General features: G+C 38.1%; 1 protein-coding gene across 1 annotated transcript; it reads right to left on the reverse strand.

The window, feature by feature from the left end:
* Positions 1 to 270: 270 nt before the first annotated feature.
* Positions 271 to 27,174, reverse strand: Rgs13 (regulator of G protein signaling 13). The gene is made up of 6 exons (XM_041649161.1): positions 27,046 to 27,174; positions 25,825 to 25,893; positions 20,882 to 20,944; positions 18,032 to 18,093; positions 2,980 to 3,146; positions 271 to 1,222 (listed from the first exon to the last, which is right to left on the reverse strand). Exons 3-6 carry the CDS (start codon positions 20,938 to 20,940, stop codon positions 1,040 to 1,042), a joined length of 471 nt encoding a protein of 156 aa, XP_041505095.1. The 5' UTR covers positions 20,941 to 20,944; positions 25,825 to 25,893; positions 27,046 to 27,174; the 3' UTR covers positions 271 to 1,039.
* Positions 27,175 to 27,563: the final 389 nt, after the last annotated feature.

Below are 27,563 nucleotides of genomic sequence, written 5' to 3' on the forward strand. Positions count from 1 at the left end.
AAGATGTTCTGTCAAACCAGGACAAAACATGACTATTGAAACATGATTCTGTGATAGGGTAAGGGTCAGTTTCAATGTTTTCTGTCCATCAGCAACACAAGACTTGATTTTTTTGTTTTTTAGGTATAAAAGGAAACAGTTCAAATTTTGTATCTGTGTATGTTTGTTGAACCCCAGGGACACCCAGTCTGAGGATTGAGTCTAAACTCTGTTAGCATCTTAAAATAATAGCAAGGTGACACCAAACACATAAGTTAAACTGCACTTTGTTCTATTTTCTTACTTTTGCAAACTTTAGGCCCTTTGAGATTTGTACTGTAAGGCACAATAAGGTGTCTTTGAAAAAGTATGCACATAACCTTTTAATTTTAAATTTATTGCCTTCCAACACTATAATAAATTCATATTGCAAGGAAATTAATCCCAAAGTAAAAGAAAATTTTATATCCGAATAGCAAAGCACATATGAAGTATAAAGGAAAAATCATTCACACATAGTAAGTGCTTAGATTCATCACAATGATTTAGCATGTAGAAGGTACAGATGACATAGGAGGTCAATTATGGACATCCTACCGGGAAAATTTTATAGCTAAATTGTCTCAACATATTTTTCAGTACTTCTCAAGCTAAAATATAATTGATTATACCATGACTAGTTTATATACTAATTCAAGATATTCTAAGCTTATCTGTAGAATACATAGAGACATGATTCACAGAACAATGGTTTAAAAACAAGTTATCTGTGCTGATTGCCAAATTTCTTTAATGAAAAAATGATCATTAGTTGCCTAGTATAGAAAAATGTTAAAGTGTTTGTATGATGAGAGCTAACTTCTTTTTCCTTCTCTGTTAATTCCTCTCTGTAAGTAGGCTATAAACTGTGTATGTTTGGAATGCATTTCCTTTGGGAACTAGAAATCAATTTATGGCTTGGTTTCTGTTTCATTTCTGCTTTCATTCTCATTTTGTACATTTTTTTTCTAAATTTAACACTTACAATGTATCTTCTTCAGTTTAAATTTTTGGGTAGTAATCAAGAGCTTTGGGACTGAACTGTTTTTAGAAGGTTTTGGTACATTTCAGACTTTAAGAATCTGGGATAAGAATCCATTTCCATATGCATATACACAATCTTTTGAGCCTCTTCAAAGCACGTCTGAGTGGGTTCTTGAATGCTTTTGATGATAGCATCTCTTGTTGAACTGTCGATGTTAATCTGAAAAACGAAATTGTAGGTTAAGCACAATCAAATGTGAATGCCTGCAATGGGATGCTTTAATTTAGTCTCCTCTTTTTTAGAGTAACAGCACAGTTTTGGGTGCAGTTTTCATAGCTATCTCAAAGGAGTTTTAGGAAATGGTGTCTTTGCTCTTTTTAAAAGTAAAAACCTGTAGAACATCCCCATTGTCTCAGTGTGTGGGTGCACCCCTCGTGGTCCTGAGTTCCTTGCTCATGCTCTGTCTCCTTCTGCTCCTGATTTGGACCTTGAGATTTCAGTCCTGTGCTCCAATGTGGGTCTCTGTCTCTGTCTCCTTTCATCGCTTGCTGAAGGTTAATATTTAGGAGGATGCCTATATGTTTTCTGGCCCGGGTCTGGAAAAGCCTGGGATAAAACCGGACTCTCTGAACATAGCAGACAATGAGGACTACTGAGAACTCAAGAACAATGGCAATGGGTTTCTGATCCTACTGCACGCACTGGCTTTGTGGGAGCCTAGGCTGTTTGGATGCTCAACTTACTAGACCTGGATGGAGGTGGGGGTTCCTTGGACTTCCCACAGGACAGGGAACCCTGATTGCTTTTCGGGCTGAGGCGGGGGGGACTTAATTGGGGGAGGGGGAAGGAAATGGGAGGCGGTGGCGGGGAAGAGACAGAAATCTTTAATAAATAAATAAATTAAAAAATTAAAAAAAAGTAAAAACCTGCTGTAAGTGTTCCAGAGCAATAGAAGAAAGCGGGGAGTCCATTGACAAGGAACGCCAGCAACCTCTGGTATCTGGGACATGCCCATGCTTTCTTGGTGGTAGTCTGCAAACGTGGAAGCTTATGAACTGGAGGGCTCTTTTTAAAGAAAAAAAGGAAGCGAGTGGCTGCTTTCAACCTTACTGTCCTTAATAGTCACAAACACTGTGCTAGCCACACAAGTCCTAAAACGAGAAGCAAGTGAGGAGAAGTGCAGAAATAGATGGGGGATGTGGTTATCTCAGAAGACTAAAAGTTTCCAGGAGGGTTGGTGGGAATAATTGAATAATATAGGGTTATGTTGAGTGACAGAAATCCCCTGTGGTATCCTCCACCCTGGCCTTGAACATGAATTGTAGTCTTTGGTTGTCTCTCTGTCAGGTGTCTTGGTGTTAGGCAGCGTAAGTGACAGCAGTGACGATAACTTGATAACATGGATGGCAGCTGAGTTTGGGTTTACTCAGGTGCATGCTAGACCAACACCACCGGGGAGCTGCTCATGCCCATTCTCGGCATTTCATGACTTTGCTGCCAGAGAACTCTTCCAGGGACCCCTTGGTTCTTTTTAACTTTGATGGGAATTTAGATAAGTTAGTGAGACAAACAGCTCACCATTGAATCCTAATGCTACTACTTTATGATTGTACCACTCAGGGCAATTCATTAGGTTTATTAAATTAGCTAACAATTAGGTTTTATGACTGAAAAATAAGATTAATTATTTTGTTGTTGTTGTTGTCTTTTCAAGACAGGTTTTTCTATGTAGCCCCAGCTATCTTGGAACTCACTCTGTAAACCAGGCTGGCTTTGAACTCACAGAGAACTGCCTACTTCTGCCATCTGAGTGCTGAGATTAAAGTAGTGGATCATCATCACCCAGCAGATTAGTAATTCTTAGTTTATACATTTTTTTAGGGGATATTGGGATAGACTATATCTGGCAGGTAGTGATGCTTGAGTTATTAGTGTTTTCTAAGGATATCCCGATTGCCATGCCCCGTGACTGTTACCTCTCTAGGGGACTGTGGTTGGATGTAGATGCTGTAAAGCTTCTTTGCCCTGGAAATCCTGCCCCTCCGTGAGGCAATCTTTTTGTAGGTTTCACATGCCATCCAGAATTTAATGTTCTCGTCACTGTGCTCCAATTTTAAATATGCTGCGTATACTACTGGACCATCTAAAAGTAGAAGAATGTGATTATTTTCAAGAGTTAACAGTTATCAAACATTTAAGCAGTTATTCATACAGTTTAATACAGAAACCCGAGAAGAGCTCCAAAGATATAGAACAAGCAGGTGGGTATCTTCTGATACTGCATCAGCCACGCACCCAGGTCCCTGAAGCATGTTTAATGATGACACTGGTTGGTGGTTATTCCTTTGTTCTGAGTCACTCAGTGGAAAATATTTGTCAGTTTAGATGTGCCTATGACAGAAAGGCCAGGAGATGTCATGAGAATCCATACAAGGGACTTAAGCTCCGTAGGCAGGCAGAACTCTCCCTCTAAAGTTGCAGAATATATTAAGACCTCACAACAAACTGATAGGTAAGAACTAGGTTATAGATCTGGCAAGTTAGGGTTGGGAGGAAACTAAGTTATGTATGAGTGATACTTTGACGAGGCAGAGTTGTCTGGAGTGTTTCTCTGTGTCCAATCAGCAGAAGAACAGGAAGATGAAGAATTGAACATCATATTCATGGTTTATGGTTCAACCCAGAAATAAGGACCAAGTAAGGAATGGAATCCAGAGGGATGTTGGACACTTTCTGAGAACCTAACACAGGGCAATGTGTTGTGTCGAACATAACCAGCCAATGACACTTGCTGCTTAGATGATTATCTTCAGCTTTGGTCTTGAACAGTCTCTGGGGTGAGCAGAGTGGGAGGACTTTTATTCAGGCCCCATTTTTTTGGAAGCTTGTGCTCATAGATTAGACACATTCTAAGGGTGTAACTTGTTCCTCATCATCCCAGGGAGGGCCGAGTGGTATCAAGGTTTAAAATGAATACTTTGGGATGGCCACTAAACTCCTTTGGGTGACTGTGAAGTCTTTTGGTGTATGTGAGAAATTTAATTGCTAAAAGATAAAATGACAAAGTAACTTTCCATGGATGTTATTAGAACTATGTTTAGTCAGACTGAATACAAAACTACCGATAGACTGACAGTGTGATTTTTTTCCTTTACAGACACTCAGTGCCTCATTTAATGCTTGCAAGTTGACCAGTTTTAAGGTCAGTATCTGTCCATGAAACTGTTACCATCAGTTGGGTCACCAGTGCCTACTAACTCCTAAAATATGGAATTTAGTTAACAAAAATTTTGATTGGTATCATTAACTCTCATGAAAAAGAGTAATAATCAGATGGAATAGAAGTGATGTAAAGTCATATTTTCCTGCAACTTCATAAGAGACTTTAGACCAATTTGTTAGCACTACATGAGCTACATGAGCTCTTGATTTTCACTGATTATATTAGCAGTGATAGAGCAAGAAAGACAACAGTCTATCCTCAAGGAAAATAGCAGAGATAGAGGTAACTACCATATACAAAAGCATCAGGGTTGGGGAACATTGGTCATCTGCAAGAATCTGGCGTGCAGGGATACACAGACATGAGTATGGCTCAGAGTGCGATGGGCAGGTGCAGCCTGCAGTGCAATGGATGGGAGAGGTCTGAAAGAAACTTCACCTTGCCCGGGAGTACAGGTCAGATGAGGGCAGAGCATATATAGATATACAGCCTAGGAAGTGGCATAGGTTAGCTGTTACTATCCAGTGGAAAATGCATTATAAATTATATTTCAAAGAAGAAGTTCGTTTTCCTTTTGGCATGTCGGTGTGATAGTCCTTGTCTTGCTATAAGTATTGCAGAGAACACAGCTGTGGTTATTAGCTCTCCTGCTAGAGACATAGCCAAAGCTGTGGGCAAAGTTGCAAGCAAAACAAAATGACACCGTTGCTTTAACAAGACAGTGAAAACGCCAGATTTCCAGAATGCACTGAAAAAAAGTCTTATTAAAAATGAAGGAATTTATATAGTTGGTACTTGAATTGTAACAGAAGACTTAGCCAGCAATAGAGGACAAGGGTTTTGAAATAAGCTATAAATCAGAAGATAGAAAGTCCACAGGTCACTGAATGAGATGATTCTTGACCAGCTGGATGGTTAGGTGGATGGGTGGGCGGGATGGGGGTGGGAATACAGTCTGGAAACCAATATTAGGTTTTATATTACATATGAATTTGTATTTATTATATAAATTCTTATTCTGGAAACCCCCTGTACCTACCCCTGCCTTCTCTAGCCTCCAGTGTGAGAGATGAATAAAAATCTTTTTTTTTTTGGTTCAACTAACAGTTGTACAACTCCCAATCTATCCATATCCTTTGCTAATGAAACTTCTTCTGAATTAATTTTCATTTCCTAAATTACAGTTTTCTATATGTAATAGATGAAACATACTGCCTGGGTATTTGATGCAGTACTACCTACTATTATTCTCAGTTATTTCCTGGTCCTCTAAGAGGGTCACATTTCTATGCTCCCCTTACCTCTGCACTGGCCCCTGAATTTGTGCCGAGAAGTGAGAGTCATGTACAAGTGCATTTTAAGGTGGAAGCAAAGCAGAAGGTTCTTGATGTTGTGCAACTCTTTTCTTTCCCTATCATAAGGGGGATAAATATATAAGAAATATGATGTTTTAGCCTAATGCCAGAACTACCGTGTGGAACAGAGTTAAAATTGACCTCAGTTGTTATATATCGAGAGCAACAAGAGAGCCTTCTTTATTATGGTCAACTGGGATTTTTATGGTACTTATTATTACATCATAATTTTTAAAAGCTGACCCAGACTACTGGAACCTGTGTCAGACATGACTCTAGTGTGCAGAATGACTAGGATTACACAACTGGTTTATTTTGCAGACATTTGTGTACACCAGGTGAGTTTTCATCTGAGAAAACTAGCTCTTTAAGCAAACAGCTGAAAGAATATGTGTGCAAAAGCATTTCTGGAACCTTAGTAAATGTTAAAGACAAAATCGAATTGCTGAGTTTATAGCTGTTTTGACTCACAGCACAACCGAACTACTAGGCGAAATCTCTGTATTACTCTTGAACAAGCCGTCAGTGGGATGAGTATGTCTCTGATACGCAAAGTGACATGTGACAGTTATCTTGATGGGGAAGGAACATGTGGGATATCTTTTAACTGAGTCAGAGGAGGACCCTATCTTTCCCAGAATCGTGCTTTCTGCACAAGACTAGTCAACTATTTACTGACTTGCAGGTGAGCTGTGGCCATTAGTACATATTGAAATACATGTGAACTAATTTTAAATTCATGTACTTTCAATCTGCACCACTGGGCATACAGAAGTTTATACTTCTACTAGAATTTCTGTGTTTATAGTAAATATTCTGTTTTATTAATATTTGTGTTTTGTAGTTAGAGTTTTCCCGACTTTTCTATTCTCTTTATGTGCTAATGACACTGTTATACTGTTGCATTATCTTCTGTTATTTTCAGATTATTTAGAGGTACATCTGTAACCATCTTATATGACAAAGCTTCAGTCAGTCTATCAGATGCTCCTTTCAGTATTGTTAGGAATCTCATGAGAGGAAAAAGCCATTTAAAATGTCTGGTCACATTATTGTACCCTATCAACACCTTCCCATGGCTCAAATGAACAAGGCCACAGCTTTTCAGTGTGATTTCCAGACTCACTGGACAGGGTACTCTACGCTCATACCCATGTTTATTCTTTCCTAAATGTAATTCCTGAGCCCTGCTCAGACACTCTTCTCTAAACCCACTTTATTGTTATGTGGTATGTCATTTATTTATATAGTTTATCTCCTACATTGTGCTTTATTCCTTGACTTGAGACTTGGCTTATAGATCATAACATCTGAAAAAAGTTCCCTGAACTCCCCTGGTTGCCTAAATATGCACTGTTAGTTGATAAACTAACCTAGTATAGAAAGAATGTGCAACTCCAATAAATACATTGTGTTCCATTATATTTGTTGATTTCTTCCCATTGTCCTCCCATTCTACTGAGAAGCTATAAGAATCAGGACTGCAGGTTATTAACTACTGAATATACAGTTCCTACACGCTGGTAAATAGCAGCTACTGATGGATAAATGTTTTATAACCTCGGCTTCTGTATCCTTCATGCTTTTAAATTTTAAAGGATTCTCTTATAAGTTTTACAAAGTGCAGTAGGCTCTAATCATTCCCTATGCAGGTGGTACTTGAGACTGGAGGATTATTACAGTGTACTATGACCTTTCATTTTCTGACAGTGGGGGGGAGGAGTGCTAGCTGAACAGCCATGTCTAAAAAAGGACATTTCTTTTTTCACCCTGCCAGGTTAAAAACAGTGCCTGAAAAACTGGAGAAGACAAAAATTGCTAAATGGAAAGGGCTCAGGCGAAGTTGCACAGTAATGTAAGGTGTGATGGAGTAACCATGGCAACAGCAGTGGTTAGCCGAGATTGGGAAAATGATAGTGTAGGAAGGTGCCAATCCTTAGTGGGAGGCAGGAAACCTCTCACAGAGAAGGGAGCTGAGCCAATGCACAGGAGGGAGTAACAGCATCCATCAGTAACTCCATCCATCAGTAACTCCTGTGTCAGGTCTGTGCCACTGCATCAATAAAGATGCTCCCCCAGCCTGATGCTTTATCAGTATGGGGAGATTTCATTGCCTTAATCGGCTTGCCAGTCCTCCACGGTTAAATCCAGTATTTTTAAGATTGTCCACCTGCAGTTATGATAATTTACAAGGGGGATATAAAGTACATTTAAGTATAATTTTGATTCAAAGTAAAGGATTAATGCCAGCTCTTATTTAGAACCCCTGCCTATCCAGAATGTCTGTGCTGGGGCGGCTAAGCAGGATACAGTAAAACCTATAGCTGTGTCTTCTGAGTTAAAACGTCACTGTAAATTTTAAATGATCACTCAACAACGTGCAGTTGTCAACTGCTATTTCCTTGATATCATAGCCCTAGAATTTTCTAGAAGAGTTGCTTTGATTCCTTTTCTACCAGTTAAGCTTTTTCCAGGCTCTTTTATGTTTTTTCATTTTTTAGAGCTTTACATTTCTCTGTTGCTTTTACATTATCCCCTCTCCTGTCTGCCATGACCTCCTCAGTGTTAGCTGTCATCATCAGATGCGCATGTTGCTATGTTTCCCAAATGAGACCAAAACAAGTATTGACCCCACACTCCTTCCTGCCACTGACCACGTCTCCTTCCCATCTTTGTTATCCTCTCTCTCTCTCTCTCTCTCTCTCTCTCTCTCTATATATATATATATATATATATATATACATATATATGTGTATACATACATAAGATGTGTGTGTGTGTGTGTTAACATGTGTGCCTTTCACTGTTCTGGAGCTGATTAAGTAGGTTCGGCTGGGTGGCCCACAGGATATAGCAGTCTACCTGTATCTACCTTCTCTGTACTGGGATCACAGTTATACACAACTATGCCCAGGTGTTTTCCTTTTTTGAAAATGTAAGTTCAGTAACTCAGGCCCTCATACTTGCAAGTTGAGCATTTTGCTGACTGAACTATTTATATAAACCCTCCTTTCTGTTTTTCTTTAAAGTCTATTTTTATTTTTAACTGACACATAGTGACAGTTATATGTTGTACATGTGTGATATATCAGTCTATGTGTAGTTTATGTAATGACTAATTAGAATAATTGACATATTTATCACTTCAGATACATATCATTTGGGTATATTCAAAATCGTTTACTTGTCTTGAAATATTGCTATCCTAGTATATTACATTAGAAGTTATTTACAGACCTTGAAAGAACAACACTCATGTTTATATGGAAAAACAAGAAACTAGTATAGATAAAACAATTGTGTACAATAAAGGAGCTTCCTGAAGTATCACCAGTCCTGATGTCAAGCTCTATTACAGAGTTAAGGTAATAAAAAATGACATAGTATTGGCATTAGGTATTGGGTTAACTGTGTGTGTGTGTGTGTGTGTGTGTGTGTATGTTTTAAAACAATCCTATACTCTTAGCCTATATACTTTAGTTGGGGGATTTGGTATATTTATATTTAATATTATCAATAATAGATTAAAGACAGTTTTGTCATCTTTTTTTTTCTTCCCTGGTTTTATACATCCTTTTTGTTTCTTCCTTTTCTGTTCACTTTGGGCTTGGTGTCTTTGTGTTGATAGAGTTAGATTCCTCTTTCACCTTTACATTTTCACTCAGTTTTTGGAGTTTTGTGCATTTTAATAGTGGCAGTCGCCCTTCTGCTTTTAGAAACTGTTCCCTTGGACATTTCTCTTAGAGCCGATTGAATGTTGCGAATTTCTTGAGTTTTTGTTTTATCTAGGAAAGTTTTTACTTCTCTTTCATCTTGAAGCACAGCTTTGCTGGGTATAGAATTCTTGGCTGATACTTTTCTTTCACAGTTTGGAGTATGTTATGCCATCCCTCCTGGTCTGTAAGATAACTATTGATAAATCTGCTGCTAGTCTCATGTGAATTCTTTGCTAAGTGACTTGCTACTTTTATGAATGAGCTATTCATTTATTTACTTGCTTGTACAAAAGCCACACATATGCACAGACACGTACACACACATATAATACACACATATGCATACATACGCACACACACATATATGTACACACATGCACACATATGCATGCACACATACACACACATATACACACATAGGCATCCACGCACACATACATATATATATATACACATACACACATATGCATGCACACACGCACACATATATACACACAGTTGCACACATACACACATAAACACACACATACACAAAAGTAGTGATGAGAACTAAATGCACAGCCTTATGTATATGCCAGCACTTTATCACTGAACTTCAGAGCTAGCCTCTTCTAATTTATGGAATTCTATTTTCCTTCTAATTTTAACAGTTTGGCTACAAGATATTTTGTTACAGAGTAAAGCACAAAGACTTCAAGGCAGCCATTTCTCAATTTCTATTCTTTAATCTTATTTTCACACACACACACACACACACACACACACACACACACACACACACACAGCATTACATATCTTACCTTGCTCTCACATGCCACTGTAAATGCTTTTGTTGAGCTATCAAGGGCTTCTATGTTATTATACCTATGGGCCCTCTCTCCCTGATCTCTCTCCAGTCTTTACAGTTCATATAACTTTTCCTGAAAGAACTGTCACATTAGTTCACCAGATGTCCTTTGCCTTTACTGCCTCTTGTTCCTGAACTCTGGAATATCTCCCTGTACCCAAGCACCATCTCTCCCCCTTTCTTCTTTATCTTAACTCTTCCAGTAATCTCTTGACCCATAGCTGTTCCTAGCATCTAGATGCTAATTATTTTCAAGGTTGTCTTCTCTCTTGTGTTCTGATCTTACCTTGTTTATTGAAATATGCTTCTAACTAGTTTTCCTTTCTTTCTTTCTTTCTTTCTTTCTTTCTTTCTTTCTCAGAAAGGAGCTGGGAAGGTCTTTTAAAAATGTATTTATTCTATAGAACCTTCATCTGGTGATGGATGGAGATAGAGACAGAGACCCACACTGGAGCACTGGACTGAGCTCCCAAGGTCCCAATGAGGAGCAGAAGGAGGGAGAACATGAGCAAGGAAGTCAGGACCACGAGGGGTGCACCCACCCACTGAGACAATGGGGCTGATCTATTGGGAGCTCACCAAGGCCAGCTGGACTGTGACTGAAAAATCATGGGATAAAACCGGACTCTCTGAACATGGCGAACAATGAGGGCTGATGAGAAGCCAAGGACAATGGCACGGGGTTTTGATCATACTTAATGTTCTGGCTATGTGGGAGCCTAGCCAGTTTGGATATTCACCTTCCTTGATATGGAAGGAGGGGGGAGGACCTAGGACTTTCCACAGGGCAGGGAACCCTGACTGCTCTTCAGACTGGAGAGGGAGGGGGAGAGGAGTGGGGGGAGGGAGAGAGGAGTGGGAGGAGGGGGAGGGAAATGGGAGGCTGGGAGGAGGCGGATACTTTTTTTTTTCCCTTTTCTCAATAAAAAAAGAATAAAAATGTATTTATTTTTGATTAGTGTTCAGGGTAAATAAGGTCATTCACACGGCCTCATGAGGCCTTATGCAGTAGGCATATTAAACTTCTCTTCAGTTATTTGCAGACACTAATCTCACGTTGTTGCACCTTTCACATATGTTTCCCTGCTACTTGGCTTCATATCCAAATACATCAGCACAGATGTCTGCTTCTTCTGACTCATCTCTGTGTTCAGATCCTTTTCCTTCTGACAGTTTTATTCTCTGTCAGAGGTTCTGGCATTTCTGCTCCTCCTGACAGTTTTGTTTGCAGTCAGCATCTCTCAGCTGAATTATTGTAGTCTTGCACCTTTTTTTCCATGTCACTTGATTTTATTTTTTTCAAAGCACTTACCACTTGTGGAATCATCTATCCATTAGGTTGTTCTTTGTCTCCTCTGTTTAAGTGGAGTACATGGACCAAGCACATGTATACCCCCCTTTATCTCATTACCACCCTCAAGCTGTCCCCCAGATATATGGGAGGATTGTTTGAATCATCCAAGTGATCTTTTTATTCATATAAGCAACAATATCAGTGAATAACTTCCATCGTTATTTTTTGACAATAGTTTGCTCCCAGAGGTGGAAGGTAGGCTCGTATTGTTGAAGATGCTACACTACTCAGAACCTCCCTGAGGGCTGGCTTTCATGGTACCAGAAGTCACCATACAAACTTCCAAAGGAGAGAAGCAACTGGCAGTCCTACCCTGCTATAAAACTTACAAACCACAACTATCATTAGTGCAGCATGACAATTCTAAGGGTGCAGCGGTGAGACACATACATTGGCAATAATCAACAGCTTTCTCGTTGGGTTTATGAACCTCACAACAGGAGGGAGATCTTGCCTAGTACTGGAAACTAGCCAGTTATCTAGGACTAATGAAGTCAAGGATCTTGGAGGAGATACTACAGCTGGTACTTATTAAACCAGCATAATTCTACCTACATTCTAAATGTGTGTGCTCATACCCCCAGGTAAATTTAGTCCTCAGCTCTCACCAAGGAAGGAAACGTTCTTTGCAGCAGACGGATACCACTACAGAAAACCACAACTGTTCAAAATGCAGACTTCTGCAACCCAGTCCCAGTAGACACATCTGTAATTCCCCCACCTGAGTGTCAGGTGCTGTTTCAGAAGAAGTGGCAGAAGATTGGAAGAGCTGGAGGAACACTGAGTTTTCAGTGACTTTGTGTCTCCTAGGAATTTCAGAAGCATCACCCATAAAGTTTCACCAGCACGGCTCATTATAAAGGAGTTGAGCAAGGGCAACACCAGACTTGCTAAACCGAGTGGGGGAAACCCATGAGGCCTCAACTCTAGGCAAAGAACTACAGACAACAAAGACCCCTGAAAGCTGGAGAGACAGCCTTCCCAGGGAATAACAGAATAACACATTGGTTCCCCAGATACCAAATGGTCAGCCCTGAGAACATGCACACAAGTACCATTGTACAAATTGAAGTGTCTGCAGTTATGCATTTAGGTATATATATATGTGTGTGTGTGTGTGTGTGTGTGTGTGTGTGTGTGTGTAGTGAGTATTTAACTGCAATTAATGAAAAAAGATACCGTGAATTTGAAAGAAATAAAGGGGGAAGGTATATGGTTTGGAGAAAGTAAAGGAAAGGGATAAATGATATAACTATATTATAATATCAAAAAATAACAAAAAATGAATCTATCACTAAATTACTAATCGCATTTAGTGTTTAGTTACCAGAAACACCCACACAACTACTTTCCCCATTTTCATGCTGGTCAAGCCTGATTCTGTGATAGCAATTTTGGATTCAGTGATGAAGTCTGGGTTCCTATTATTTGAGGAAAAATCTTACGTAAGTCTCAGGTATTTTTTGAATAGATGAAATTTTTTCCTTATATTTTTGTTACTTCTGAAAAAATATTTTTAAACAATTTATATGTTTGAAAAGATGAGGAATTTTGAGTCACCTGTAGACTTTATCATTTGTACACTGTTTTTCTTGCTCCACTCACCGTGGATAATTTTTAATGACACTTTTCCATCAAACACCAAGGAACCAATGCACTGCATTTCTTCAGTTAAAAGACATCGGCTATCAATACCTGCCTACTTTTAAGTAATTTCCTATATTTAAACTCCTACCTTAGGATTTTTTGTCAAAAGATCTGATTTTTAATAAGTATTTTTGTTGCCGTTGGAATTTTATTCCTGGTGCTTTTTTTTTTTTATTGAGAAAAGGAAGAAAAAAAAAAAAACAAGTTTCCACCTCCTCCCAGCCTCCCATTTCCCTTCCCCTCCACCCACCGTTCTCCCCGTCCTCCCATCCTTCTCCCCCTCCTCCCACCGTTCTCCCCGTCCTCCCATCCTTCTCCCCCTCCTCTCACTCTTCTCCCCCTCCCTCTCCAGTCCAAAGAGGAGTCAGGGTTCCCTGCCCTGTGGTTATTCCTGGTGCTTATGCAAGTTAGTTTGATAGCTATTTTCTGTCTTTCAGAATCTACCATAAATGGTGATCCTTTTTGTTTTTTGGAAAGGATTTTCAGATTTTGAAAAAAAATTTTCTGTGCATTTTTGTTTGTATGACAGGCTGATGGGATTTTCCCCAAGTGTGCTACCTGATAACTAAAACAGGTTTAGTACGCATTCGGTATGTGAATGTATACACATCAGTTTTAGAAAGTATCATCAATGTTCTGAAAACTTGTTTGCTAGCAGTAAATTACTGGATAACATCTAGAATTTGAATCAGCATCTACTTTGTTATAGCACTCTTCTCAACTAGGTCTTCTTCTTCCTCTTCTTCTTCTCCTTCTTCTCTCCTTCTTTTTCTTGTTCTTTTTGCAAAAATATTTTTAATTGAAATAGAACTGTATCACTTTTCACCTTCCCTTTACATGTAGCCTCTCCCAGCTCATCTAATCTTTCTGCCACATTACCTTCTTTTTCTTTGTATTATTAAATGCATATATATGCACGCATGCGCATAGACACACACACACACACACACACACACACACACACACGCACACACACACACATATATATGCTGAGTCAATATTTGTTGTTTGTGTGTATATGATTTTAAGGCTTATCACTTTTCATTGGCAAACCAATGAGGGGTTCATCCCAGGTAGAGACTATTTCTCTTTCTTCCATTAGGTATTAGTGATTCTTTGTGTATGGATGGGACCCCAGAACATTTTCTTCCTTCTATGTTAACATGTCCATTGATATTGAAATTTTCTGGTTTGGGCAGAAAATACATTAAGGTACAGTAAATGGGATTTAAATGTTGGTGGCAACTAAAGGCAGTCTTATTGGACTTAAGTCCCACTCAACAGGAGGAAAATCATGAAACCTAACCAGTGTCCTAGGATAGGGACGCCATGGCTCTTAAAAAAGAAACTATTGCTACCACTTTGCTAGGCCAGCACAATTCCTTACCATTCTAAGGATAACATTCCAAATATCCTTGTGTACATAGATAAATGTCACTCACACCCCTCATCAAAGAACCCTCTCTTTACAGCAAATGGCAGGAAATCCAACTAGACACAGCTATTAATAGGTTGTGCTCAGCACAGCCTCAACTGATGTGTTTACATCACAGCTCCCGCATCTGTGGCACAGAAAGACTACATGAAGAGCCCTAATACCCCAGTTAGTTCCTTGGGCAGCTGAGGATAGGGAACCTGAAATGACCCTATCCTATAGCAATATGACGAATATCTTGCATATCACCATAGAACCTTCATCTGGTGATGGATGGAGATAGAGACAGAGACCCACACTGGAGCACTGGACTGAGCTTCCAAGGTCCCAATGAGGAGCAGAAGGAGGGAGAACACGAGCAGAGAAGTCGGGACCGCGAGGAGTGCACCCACCCACTGAGACAGTGGAGCTGATCTATTGGGAGCTCACCAAGGCCAGCTGGACTGTGACTGAAAAAGCTTGGGATAAGGCCGAACTCTCTGAACATGGCGAACAATGAGGGCTGATGAGAAGCCAAGGACAATGGCACGGGGTTTTGATCCTACTTAATGTGCTGGCTTTGTGGGAGCCTAGCCAGTTTGGATGTTCACCTTCATAGATATGGACGGAGGGGGGAGGACCTAGGACTTACCACAGGGCAGGGAACCCTGACTGCTCTTTGGACTGGAGAGGGAGGGGGAGAGGAGTGGGGGGGGGAGAAGGGTGGGAGGAGAGGGAGGGAAATGGGAGGCTGGGAGGAGGCGGAAACTTGTTTTTTTTTTTTTTTTCCTTTTCTCAATAAAAAAAAAAGAAAGAAAAAAAAAGACTGCTATTAAATCGTCTCTCCTAGAACTGGTTGTATAAATGTGATCCTTTCCAAATCCCACTTTTTATAAACTACTGAAATTTAATGGCATTATGTTGAATATAGCTATTACTTAAAAGTCTTCCAACAAATATTTCCTCATCTTCTCTTGAGGCTCATATTAATGCATTTCATCCCCATGTAGGTTTATGATCTATATATTCTTAGATCAGAGCTGTATTTAGATCTCTGTAACAATAGCATTTTGGATATAGCTTACCAGATACATTTTACTAATGTCATTTGTTAGTGTAAACACACTTTTATTCTCTACAACATATGGTCTTTGCTTTCTTAGTATTTTTAGCTGACTGGTCCTATCTGTAGGATGATTTATATTTTTTATCACTTTATTTGATAGTAGAATTTTTAAATGAACTTCATGCTAATTTGATTTCATGGTTCCATTGGATTTTTTAGGAGCAATGTGAGAGAGACCTTCTTGTCCTTACCTTTTCTGTAGACTTTGCTTATTCTTACGACATTGTATCTCTAAATTGCTGAGTCCACATAAGCAAATGCCCATTTGATATTCATGTCAAATAATTTACTCTATTCATTTTGTCAAGTCTTCAGCCCTGACATATAAATTTATATAATATAGCTTGGTGTGTTGATCTTTTCCTACTAATATTTATCTGTCATTAAACTGTAGTACATGCCTACTAGGTACAAATGACACTTTGAGTCTCTCAGTGGGATGTAATCTGAATGAGTAATAATTTTTCTTAAAAATTTTTTTACAATGTATTCAGCAAGCTACTTTGGAAAGAAACTCATTACCAAAGCTAGTTGCAATTAAAAGCATAATAAATAATGTACTAACAAAATAGAACAGGAAAATATTTCTAAATCATTTCATAGGAAAGGTGAAATGTGAGTTTTAATTTTGAGAGTGTGTTAGATAGGGTAAGAAAAAAGAACACTGAGCAAAAGCTTATAGCAGGAGAATCACTGATGTACAAGTAAGGGCTGGAGCAGCTCCCACACTGGTGGAAGGTCTGTTTTATAAAGGACACAACTAGGCATAAATTTTAGAAAACTGGTTAGGTTAGGGGATCTTGGATCCTGAACACTAAGAGTTTGGTATTTTGGCTGGAAGGAGAGAAAAAAATTATTGTACTCAGAGATGTGTACAACTACTTTGTGCTCAGGCTGTCTAGTTCACTGAACTATATCTTTTGTGTTCAACTAGTACAATAGTGTTGAACAGAGAGATGGTTATCACTCTTATTTTATAGATGATATGTCTGTAACTCTGAAAGTAAGATTAACCTGGTAATATTGTGAACATGGGTTAGGGCTGATATTAAAACTGCTTGGAGAAGAATCAATGCAGCTGACTTAACAGTCAAGTTTCTCTTCTTCATCTATTTAAGTGCCCTAAAATTTAGCCCCAAGATACAATATTTAATTCATGGTCTTACTAGAAAGTTACATCAGGGAACTATGAATAATACTTGATATGTAAAAGACACAGTTCAAATCTTCTTGCAAACAAATGAAAGAAAGAAATTATGCTGTGTGCATTTTCAGTGGGATGGCTTATGATTAAAAATGGATGCTTAGATGGTACTCAGGTCTGGGGATGTACAATACTAGGAAAGTAGTCTTGAGGGAATAAGGAATCCTGGTAGAATAAGCTAAGAGTTCACACCTCCCACCATTGCCCTGTGATTAAGAAATAACAGTGGTGGTACTAAAGAATGTTCTTGAGGCAGTGTGGGCAGGTAGAGTCCCCCTGAGAACCCCATGAGTGATGGGATGTATTCAGTCTAGAATAACGCTACACACCTACTAATTAAAACATTGTAGTGGCATGGTTACCTACTGTTCATAGTCACGACATCTGAACAACCATTTCTCACAAAGACTCTCACAAAGGGAAGTCCCGAATAAAGGGCTAAGTCCACAGATAAAAATAACAATTATTTGACGGTTTTAGCACTATTAGAGAGTTCACTAAGTTCAGTAGAATTTTTTTGTTTTTAACTTGTCTTCTGGTTTTTATCATTTTCTATCACCTATCATTTTCTGTTACAAACACAACAGACAGTTCTCCTGAGTACCCATCATTCTTCATATTAACCGTATTGAGCTTCTAAACTTATGTTTTTATCTACCTACATCTATATGACCTTTCATTTGTATCATTTTTTTGTGCTTGTGCACATGGAGCCCCTGAAATCAGAGACTGAAGAGCTCCAAAGAATTTTAGAACACTGAGGCTCAAATTGTTTCTTCCTTTTGAAAGTACTTAGAACAGCAACTTTTAAAATAATTTCCAAGCACTAAATTTAGCAAGCTATGGGAAGGCGGTATATTTCAGAATGTGTTACTATTTCAGCATATTCCCAATGGGCTTCATACATACACTTGCGAAGAATAAATACCCACGGTGACTAATCTTGTTTTAATTAACACTGAAGAAAATAACAGCGGTTGTCATGAGAAGCTATTTTCAGGTTTTTCTTTTTTGAACCGTGTCAGTTGCCATTTAGGAAGTGGCAAGCAGCGCTTCTTACACTTGTCCTGCAGCACCCCACCCCCTCCTCATAAACATGAAGCAGCCCACTTATCCAAAGGTGACATGCACGCCATACTCACATCTTGTAGACATCAGGCTTTCCAGAGATTGGGCCCATCCTAAAACTTCTTCCAAAGTAAGACTTTGAAAAGAAACAAAAAGCACTGATTAGGCTAAATTATTATCAATGTTTTGCTGAGCTAAATAAATCTATGCTCTCTTGAGAATAATGGAAAAATCTAATTACACTATTTATTGTCCTTTGACCCTTTATGTGATAGGCTTCACTGAGTTTTTAAACTCTAAAATATAACTGGTGTATACTTGATATACACTTGATATATGCTTTTTCTTTTTTTATTGATTTTTATTGAGCTCTACATTTTTCTCTGCTCCCCTCCCTGCCTCTCCCCTCTCCTTTTGAACCCTCCCCCAAGGTCCCCAAGCTGCCAATTTACTCGGGAGATCTTGTCTTTTTCTACTTCCCATGTAGATTAGATTTATGTAAGTCTCTCTTAGTGTCCTCATTGTTGTCTACGCTTGATATATACTTGACACACACTTTGAAAGTTCCAGCCACAGACTCACCCAGTGCCTCTATAGGATTGTCTCATGTCCCTCTGCCACTGTCACAGGTGCACCCCCTTCCCTAATTAATGCTGGGCTTATCTTCAAAGCTGATGCACATGCAATAGCCTATTACATTCGCACTTTCTCATTTGATCTGCATGTATTTATATATTGAACTTTGAAGGCATTGGAATTAATGAACGTAGAATATATCAAGTTACATTCTACTTGATCAGAGTAAATAAAGTCACACTTAGAAGACATCTGTGAAAGGTGCTGGCTTGAAGGCTCAATTTCTGTTTCTGTTGGTGATCTTCATGAGGGGACTGGTAAGTTGTTCTACTTTCTCACATACAAATAACTTTATTTTCCTGTCACTAATATGTCCATCGCCACCCAGCTTTGCTTCACGTGTGGTCTTCCTGCCTTTAGCACTGGTATACTCTTAAAAAAAACCTGAAGATGCAAGTGAGGCCTGCTCCTTGTTGTTCTTAGAGAGTCAGCCTGAGTGTTAATTCTTCAGGATTGACCAGCAACATTAACTGGTTGTGAACATAACAAAAGATTTGGAAAGTTAAATAATACATAGCATAGAACAATATTAGTCCTGTAACAGCGGATGGTCTCTGTCTAGACTTTCACATCAGCTTCGAGGTGCACTCTGTCCGGTGCTCTCATAAACGTTTCCATGAAAACTATTTCTGACTCACTGTTCTTTTCTCTCACTGGAACTTCAAAAAGGATGAGCTAAAATAATATTTTTTAATCTATTGAAATGGGAAGGGTGAGGCAGGTTTCTCACATGATTTTTTTTTTTTTTTTTGTCTCACTGATTCCCATTGTGGAGGAAAGACTGAAATCTCCAGGGAGGGGAGACAACATGGCTGTGTTGGGAACTCATTGCCAAGAGAATGCCTTTGCCTGCATGATTTACGAAACTTACAGATACGGACAGTGGTTGGAGAAACTGGGTTATTTGAACTCCCGCTTTACTTTTGGCTTCCTTTCTCTCTCACACAGGGTTTATGCTGGCCCATGATTAGGAAGATGGTATCCTCAGAATTATGTAAAGATTATTTTTAAGTACCTCTGCCCCAGATCAGCCTGAGTCTCCTGACCTGGGTTTTCCAGTTTCTTGTCACTTCCTTTTTCTCTGGGCAGGTAGGCAGCAAAAAGCAATCAGATATGAAGACATTTTGAAACCCATGACGCTGATGCTTACTTAGTGTCTGAGCGTTGAGAGATCCCTTCCTTGATGCTGGACTTCGGACATCTCCACACTGAAAGACCCCCGTCCAGCTTTCACACACCTTAGTTTTATTATTATCTCTATATCTGATGAGGTCATTTTGAATGCAAAGCTCCTATCAAATGACCTCTCTTTTGCTGAACTTCTCCTTTCCATGGGGGATCTGCAAGGCAGACTACAGGAAACCCGCGTTCTGATTGTGTTAGGCCATAGGGATCGCCAGTAGAAGAGAGCTTGCCCTAGTGAGACTTTTATATCTTTTTCCATGGGTGCACCTGCATAGTTCACGAACTTCAACTGCTCACTGGAATGCTGAGTGTTGGGTATTAGCATCCATCACTACAGCTACCTCTCTTCATCAAGCAGTAGCTTTCCTATGTCTGTGGAAGGTTAGACTGATCAAGAGCCCTGACCTACACGTATGTGTTCAGAATTCAGGTCTTCCCTTAACCTAGGTTAGGCATGTGTGGTTAATCTGACAGAAGTCTTGAAACTGTAACTTTTTTTTGTGATAAACCCAATTGTTTTGTTAATTTTTCAGTCTTCTTTCCATTTTAATCTATTTGTAGATCTCAGAAAAAAGGATGGGTCTTTATAATATAACTGATCTGAGTGCTCGGGAGGCTTAGGCAGTAAGATCACAAGCTTGGGGTAGCCTAGTCTGTAATGACAGACCCTGTAAAAAAACAAGGCAGTGACAAATTTCCCTGCAATCATAAAAGATCGAGAGCTTGGTAGGCTTCAACTCCTGTGAGCCTCAGGAAAAAACGAAGGTGTCTGGCACCTCTTAAGAAGGTTTTAGTTGTAAAATATATTGGATTAAAAAAAATCCCTTTAATATAAACAGTACCAAATTACTTTTTAAAAGAACGTTTGTAATCATCTCTTTCTAAAATGTCTAAGTTGCCGAGTTCTTAGATCTACACTTCGAATAATGGAAATGAGTTTTGTGTCATATGTAACTGCTCCTCTGCTGTAGTTTCTCCTCTGTAAATGTAAATTTTACTTTCTCAGCAAAATATATTTAAAACGTAGTTAAAATATCTATGTACGTATTTATCATGTGACTAAAAATTATTTAAAATGGCAATAATATTTAAAAGCTACTTACTCTGAAGGGAACCTCTTAGCTCTGCATAGCTTACAGATCCAGCAGATATGCCCGCTCATTTTTCTAAAAAGAAAAGCATACAGGTATAGTGCTTAGTCATGTAAAATGACTTTCTGATGAGTCAACTTTCAAAGAATATGTAAAATTATATAGTTCAAAAGAATGAATTCTTAAAGCTAATAGAAGTCACTGTGGGTCATGGAGGAAGAAGGGATAAAATGACTCACCTCATATATATTTCATAAGAATATAGGTGATTAGATTTCTCAGTGACTTTGGAATTCCTCTTACCCACCAGTTCATTAATAATAGGTTTTTAAAAATACAGAGTTCTGAAAGATGATTTTAATTAGAACCCACTGACAATGAATTCGTCAACTTCTAAGGCTTCCTTTTTGGGGCAATTCTTATTTTTAGAATACTCCCTAAAAATATGAAGGAAAAATTGCGTCTTTGTAATTAGTCAAATAAAATAGCATAAACACCAAATAAAAACTCTTTAAGAATGAGTTCTGAGAAGAGCAGTTTTTACATAAACTTGGGCATTTTGGACTTTGTAACTGAAATTCTGCGAGTTGACTCAATCTAGGCTGAGTGTGTATATAGCAGCACATGTCATGGTTGGGTTTTAACTTGGGATTTTGAGAAAACAACTAAAAACATGCCTGAGATAATTGGATGCATGTTTTATATAAAGTCTGGAACTAGTTTGGTAGCTGTACATAGGTAGTTATGTGACGCTTTTATGACTTTATTGACTCATTCAAAGTGTCTTCTGATTTCTTGTCCCCTGTGAAGCTCAGTGCCAGTGGGTGATCTCCAGAGACCCTGGTCTTCTCTTTCTATTCTTATTGATAAGCCATGAGAAAACATGCTGTTGGGTTTTATTAGAGGGTCTGTGTGTACCTGCAGGAGGAGAACCGAGTTAGACTTGAGAATGATCAGTGAAGCCATCCCAGTAATGCACCATCTGAGTGGGAGTCAATGGGAGATGCTGAAGTGTCAAATGAAGGAGGGATTGCTTAGGCAAAGGTTAGGAAGGAATGGTTAGTTGAAGAAAAGTGAAGAAATGGGTTGTCTAGGATGAAAATGGGAGAGATCTTGGGAGAAAAGTCTACAGAGTTAAGAGCGACCCAATAATCATCTTTGGATATATCTTTAGAGAGAAAGGATGGAAAAAGTTTATGTGAGAGATTTGGCTTGGAAGTACAGTTGGGTATTTTCATAAAGACTTAATAAAAGTAAAAATTATAATGAGTTTTCTTGGGAAAGATTGTGAACTGAAAAGACAGCCTAAGATGAAGGACAAGTACAAAGACATCTTAGTGAGACTGTGAAAAAGGTGTCCACTAGACAGAAAGCAGAATAATGCTGTTTCATAAGCACCAAAGAGCATATTTATTTTTGGTGAACTCATAATTCATAGTTGAGTTCCAGAAAAAGATATCCACTGTACACTAACATTTGGAGACTGTTTAAAAAACAAAATATTGGCCGGGCGATGGTGGCGCACGCCTTTAATCCCAGCACTCGGGAGGCAGAGGTAGGCAGATCTCTGTGAGTTCGAGACCAGCCTGGTCTACAGAGCTAGTTCCAGGACAGGCTCCAAAGCCACAGAGAAACCCTGTCTCGAAAAACCAAAAAAAAAAAACAAAAACAAAAACAAAAAAAAAAACCCAAAAACAAAATATTGTACCGTAAAAGACTTGTACAATTTTAAGCAATAAAGATTTGGAAGTGTGAAAAAAAGAGTAATCATTTTGGTGTTAAAGTAAGAAAGAGAATAAGAGAGCAAAGGATTTAAAGATGTTGTCAGGCCCCTTAACAATAGCGCCAGGGATGAGTGCAGTGGAGCAGGGCAGGCAGCAGCAAGGTGGAGAAAGTAATAAAATGGAGTGCTGGTCCCCCCACCCCTGTGTCCTGTGAAAGCTGCTGAAGACTGATACAGTAGAGACACAGAGGCCGGACTCTGCCACTTACCTACTCTAACTGGCATGTCTGTAGCGTGTGCCAATGAGTCTTTTAGTGTGACAGCATGAATTTGGTAAAAGATATCCACGGATAGAGGTAGAGGACATGAGAGAAGTGGAAAAAGTGATAGAATAAGCATTGTACAGCTAAATGGATGTACATGAGGGAACAAGTGGGAAGGAGGGAAGTTACTGGCTAACTAAGCCTCTTTTGGTTGTAAATGTAGCAACATAAGGAGAAAGGAAAGTTAGTTATAGAGCTATGTGTGTGCAGCTAGATTCCAGATGATCATAAATTCAGGAAAGAATCATTGCATTCTAAATTGTTGATAATTTACTAAAGTTTTAATATATCACAGTGGTGAAAATAGAAATGTTTTTTGGAAAAATAAACTTAATTACAGATGATTAATAAATACTGAGACTAAGAGAACTATGGCATTGGCTGGTTTATTTATAATGATCATGCCTTGAATTGTATTAGTGAAGTTAAATTTCCATACTCAATGCCCTTGCTTCTTGAACATCCTCACTGTCAATGTAACTGCTCCTCCTTGTCTCCTACAAGGATTCAGTATTTCTTCTTGAACAATTGATTTTGTTTCATTGTCTTTTCCACTTCATCCGCTAAAGCCATGTGTACGTATTTTTTAATTTTTACCATCTATGTAATTCAATGTCTTTTATAAAGTATATAGATATAACATATAGCTTAATAGCTACAATGGGGTCAGACAAAAACCACAAAATCAGTATGCAGCATTCAGATGTGCACTGAAGACTCCCTGTGGGTGAGCTAGTGCTCAGGGGTTTCCCGGAGCACCCAAGAGCACTCAGTATATTCAGATAGTTCAGTTCAGAAACTAGAACAACACACACTTTAGCTGAGGCTTTTATTAGCTATGTGACCTTGGGCGTGTTAATTTACCTCTCAGATTATCTATTTCCTCTTCTCTGAAACGGAACAGTGAAGATTAGAAAAATAGATGCACGGAAAGAGTTTCTGTTCCAGTTTATCTGACCTTCAGCTTCTTGTACTCTGACAGTCAGGAAGTGTATATTTCCCAAGACCCTCTGCAGGAACGAAGTATATGTTCTACCAGAGTATATTCCTCCTTTCTTTTTAAATTTCAACTCAGATGACCACTTTTCCTAATTAATGTTGCTCATTCTTCTACATGTGAATTAACTCTCTGTAAATCCTCTTTCTTTTCATTTCTTTTAAAATTGCTATCTCATTTTTGGTTATTGTTTTTTGTAATTCGGTTAAAGATTGAGTTATCTGATTCAGCAACAGATATTTAGAATCCTCCAGGACTATTTGTCATACCAAAGGTTAGAAGCCACAAGATAGGATTTGCATGACCAGAAGTTTGAGTGCTAAAGGAGAAAGGAGAGAGGACAGTTCCCCTAGTTTGTCCTCTTGGAAATGATTGTGTGGGTTGTCTCTGCCATCAAGATGCTTGGTTCAAAGGGAAACAAGAAGCTGAGATCCACGTGGGCACCCTTGTCAGGCTGCATGACCCCAAGATGCTTTTTGCCCTAAGTGTGGTCCTGATTTTTCTAATACCAGCAAAGCTCTGTCAAGTTCAACAACATCTGTGTGCTCAGTTAGATGATTGATGCAGAACAAGGGTCTATGCTACAAGCTATCCATCAGCTGGAAGCATCAGAAGGGACTGAAATAAAACTATAAATATTAAATACATATACATGTGACTTTAAGTTCTAACTTATCTACTTTCTATGGCGTTTCAAATGCTATTCGATAAACATGTTTAAGCAGTTGTTTTTATACTGTTTAGGGTTCCAAGTCACACTCAGTTTATTAGGTTACAGAATACAAATAGAATACAATGTCATAAAATTACCAGCGATTCAATATCAGAAAATATTTAGTTAACTAGTTATGCACTAGATGTGTTACATACAAAATACATAGAACATAGAAAGAATTGTTTGTGTTCTATGATGGCTTCTGGCTTTCTAGCCCCCCACATCTGGGACTTGATAGATGTTGTTTCAGGACTGTAGGTCTGCTCCCCATGTTTGCCTATGACCATCAGCTCTCTCTTGCTTATTAAGGTTTCCAGAACTGAATGCCGACCTACGTGCCCTTGTGCCTTTACAGATTCATGGTCACCATGTCCCACAACTTTGCTGGGTTGAAGGACAACAATTTAATATCCTGCAATGTTCTCTAGATTGAAGCAAAGAAGTAACTCACAAATATTTAATTATAAAAAAGGTCAGATTGACCAGTTGAATTTATTCTCTCTTCCAACCAAAACACTTGAAAAATGAGAGGTAAAGAACACACAAGACTTAAACATGAAGGAAAAAGAAGATTAAAAGAAGAAAGAAAAAATAGCAAAATATTTCGAAGTAGTCTTGGAAGATAGGAAGCAGATGAAGGGTGAAGTTAAAACTTGCAAACCTCTAAATGAGAAGAATAAACACAGATTTTGGAATTTCATTTGACCAAATAAAGAACATATAATTCACAGTCTGGGGATGAAAAATTTCTAAAATAAGTATTTCTTAAATACTTCTAATTTAAAAATGAAAAGAAATAACTGCAATTTTACATCCTACAATATTTTGTGACTAACTCATACATTTTCATCTTTAATCTCCACCAAAATATGTAGGGTCAAATGCTCTCAAATTTACAATTGAGAAATTTTAAACACATGTAGTTATACTAAAAATGGTAAATTATAATTTTTAAAAGAAGTGCAATAAGAATTTAATTAATTAGTAAACTTAAATATGTTTTGTTGAATAAATGCAGCTAAGCATATCTTTAGTAAATTGTGCTTTTAAAATTATAGCACAAGCAGAAAATAAAATGAAAATTAAACTCAAATGCTCCCAGAATGTCAATTTATTTTGGTAAAAAAGAGAGTTCATGGTTTAGAATGATCTAAGTTGACATGATGTAGGACTGATTTGTGCTGTGGATAAACTCACCAAGCTTCAAATCAGTGGTAATCTTGTTTTTCTCATGCTGGTGTAGTCATGTAGAAACAGTCCATTAACCTAAAAATAAAGGAATGATAAAAACAAGAGGAAACAGAAAGATTAGTGCAAAAGTACATATTTCGCAAGGATTTATATAAGTACCTGGCCTTTGTTTTTATCCAATAACTTCCGCTTTATGGGTCTTAGCAGAGCCCGTTTGTGCATCGCTAGAATGTGGTCATTTCATAGATTAGTATAAAACTACATAAAATACACTTATATATCTTCCCATTGATTTTTATCTGATCATCTTATGATTATTTCAATTATGTATAACTTTGCTTATCTTTTTCCTCTACTTTGATGATAAAACTAATGTGTACTTTTTTAAAAACAAGTCCATAAGGAGTATATTTCTTCTGATAACTATTTCTTTTTTAGAAGAAGAGCATAGCTAATCAATAGCCTAAGCATAAATACCCTGGCAATAGTACGAGTTGTGTACATAGTATGGCATAAATAGATCCACATATCCCCCGCCTGTAAATTAAGTCTTAGAGTAAAATAAAAATGAATATGTTTAAAAATTAACTCTTTTTTACATATTTAAATTTTGATAATTCTGACAGATAATCAAGCAAGTTTTTCTGTTCAAATACAAACTAAAAACCCATCCTATTCTCTTTTATTTTCACAGTTTGGATATAGTTTTGAAAAACCTGGACCACTTTACATTTTTATTGCTCCTTTTTGCAATGCAGCAAAAAAAAAAAATCCTGCTTTTTAGGAAAAAGTAATTTTGTGAAGTTGTACTTAGGTGTAGTCTGAGGAATGAAGAAATTCTAGAACTGAGGTTAACAGTGCTTCAGATAGACCTTACAATAAACAGACATGACAATTAGCTGAGCTAATAAACTGTAGAAATAGCCATTTAGTAATCAAGGGTTTTTTTTATTCCAAATTTTCTGATTTTTGTATCTCTATCATCCAACATCCGCATGAAAACAACATTAAAAAAAGACAATTTAAAACTGCAATAGATCCTCTTTTTCCCTATTTAATTTTAAAGCCATAAAACCTAATCCATTTTTGTTTGTCTATTTCTTAAAAATAAGACCTTCCATGCACCCTTACAACCTTGCTATTGAGGTTGGTACCCACCAGGCATTTATATCAAGGTAGCATTCTTCTATTCACTATCTTTTTTTTTACACTGAATCTCATACTTACACATATATCCTGTAGAGCAGTCTAACATTTTATTTTCTCCGTGTTATGATCCTTTTGAAATCAGGTTCTGAAATTGCGTGAGACACCAAGTACTCTTATTTTTCCTGGCAGAAAAAGACTCTACTGTCTGTCTAATTACCTTCTCTGGCACGCCAGCCTCTGTGCTAGGAAATTCTAGTTTTACAAACACATATCTATGCAAAGAGAGGGTTTTTGAATATGGAAAGTCGTGCTGTGGGATTGCAAGGCCTTGCTGATAAAAGAGGTTTTATCTAAACTTATCAGAACGTCAGCCGAGTCCAGATGGCTGGAAGCAGCAGCTCCTTAGAGTTTTCAACTGTTGCAGTCAAAACTTCTCTTCTGAACAATTATGTCTTTTCAAGTTTTTGACAATGTGCAGCATAAAGGAAAATCCCCTTTGGGAAAATAAAAATGACAGACCTGAGTACAAATAAGCCTAGTATCAAGTGATGGGAACTACTGACAATTGATCACAGTAGGCAACTGACTAAGAACCT

This window comes from Microtus oregoni, unplaced genomic scaffold, assembly GCF_018167655.1.
Source record: "Microtus oregoni isolate MIOR12 unplaced genomic scaffold, Mior012 000003F_ref0000135, whole genome shotgun sequence".
Taxonomy (NCBI): Eukaryota; Metazoa; Chordata; class Mammalia; order Rodentia; family Cricetidae; genus Microtus; species Microtus oregoni.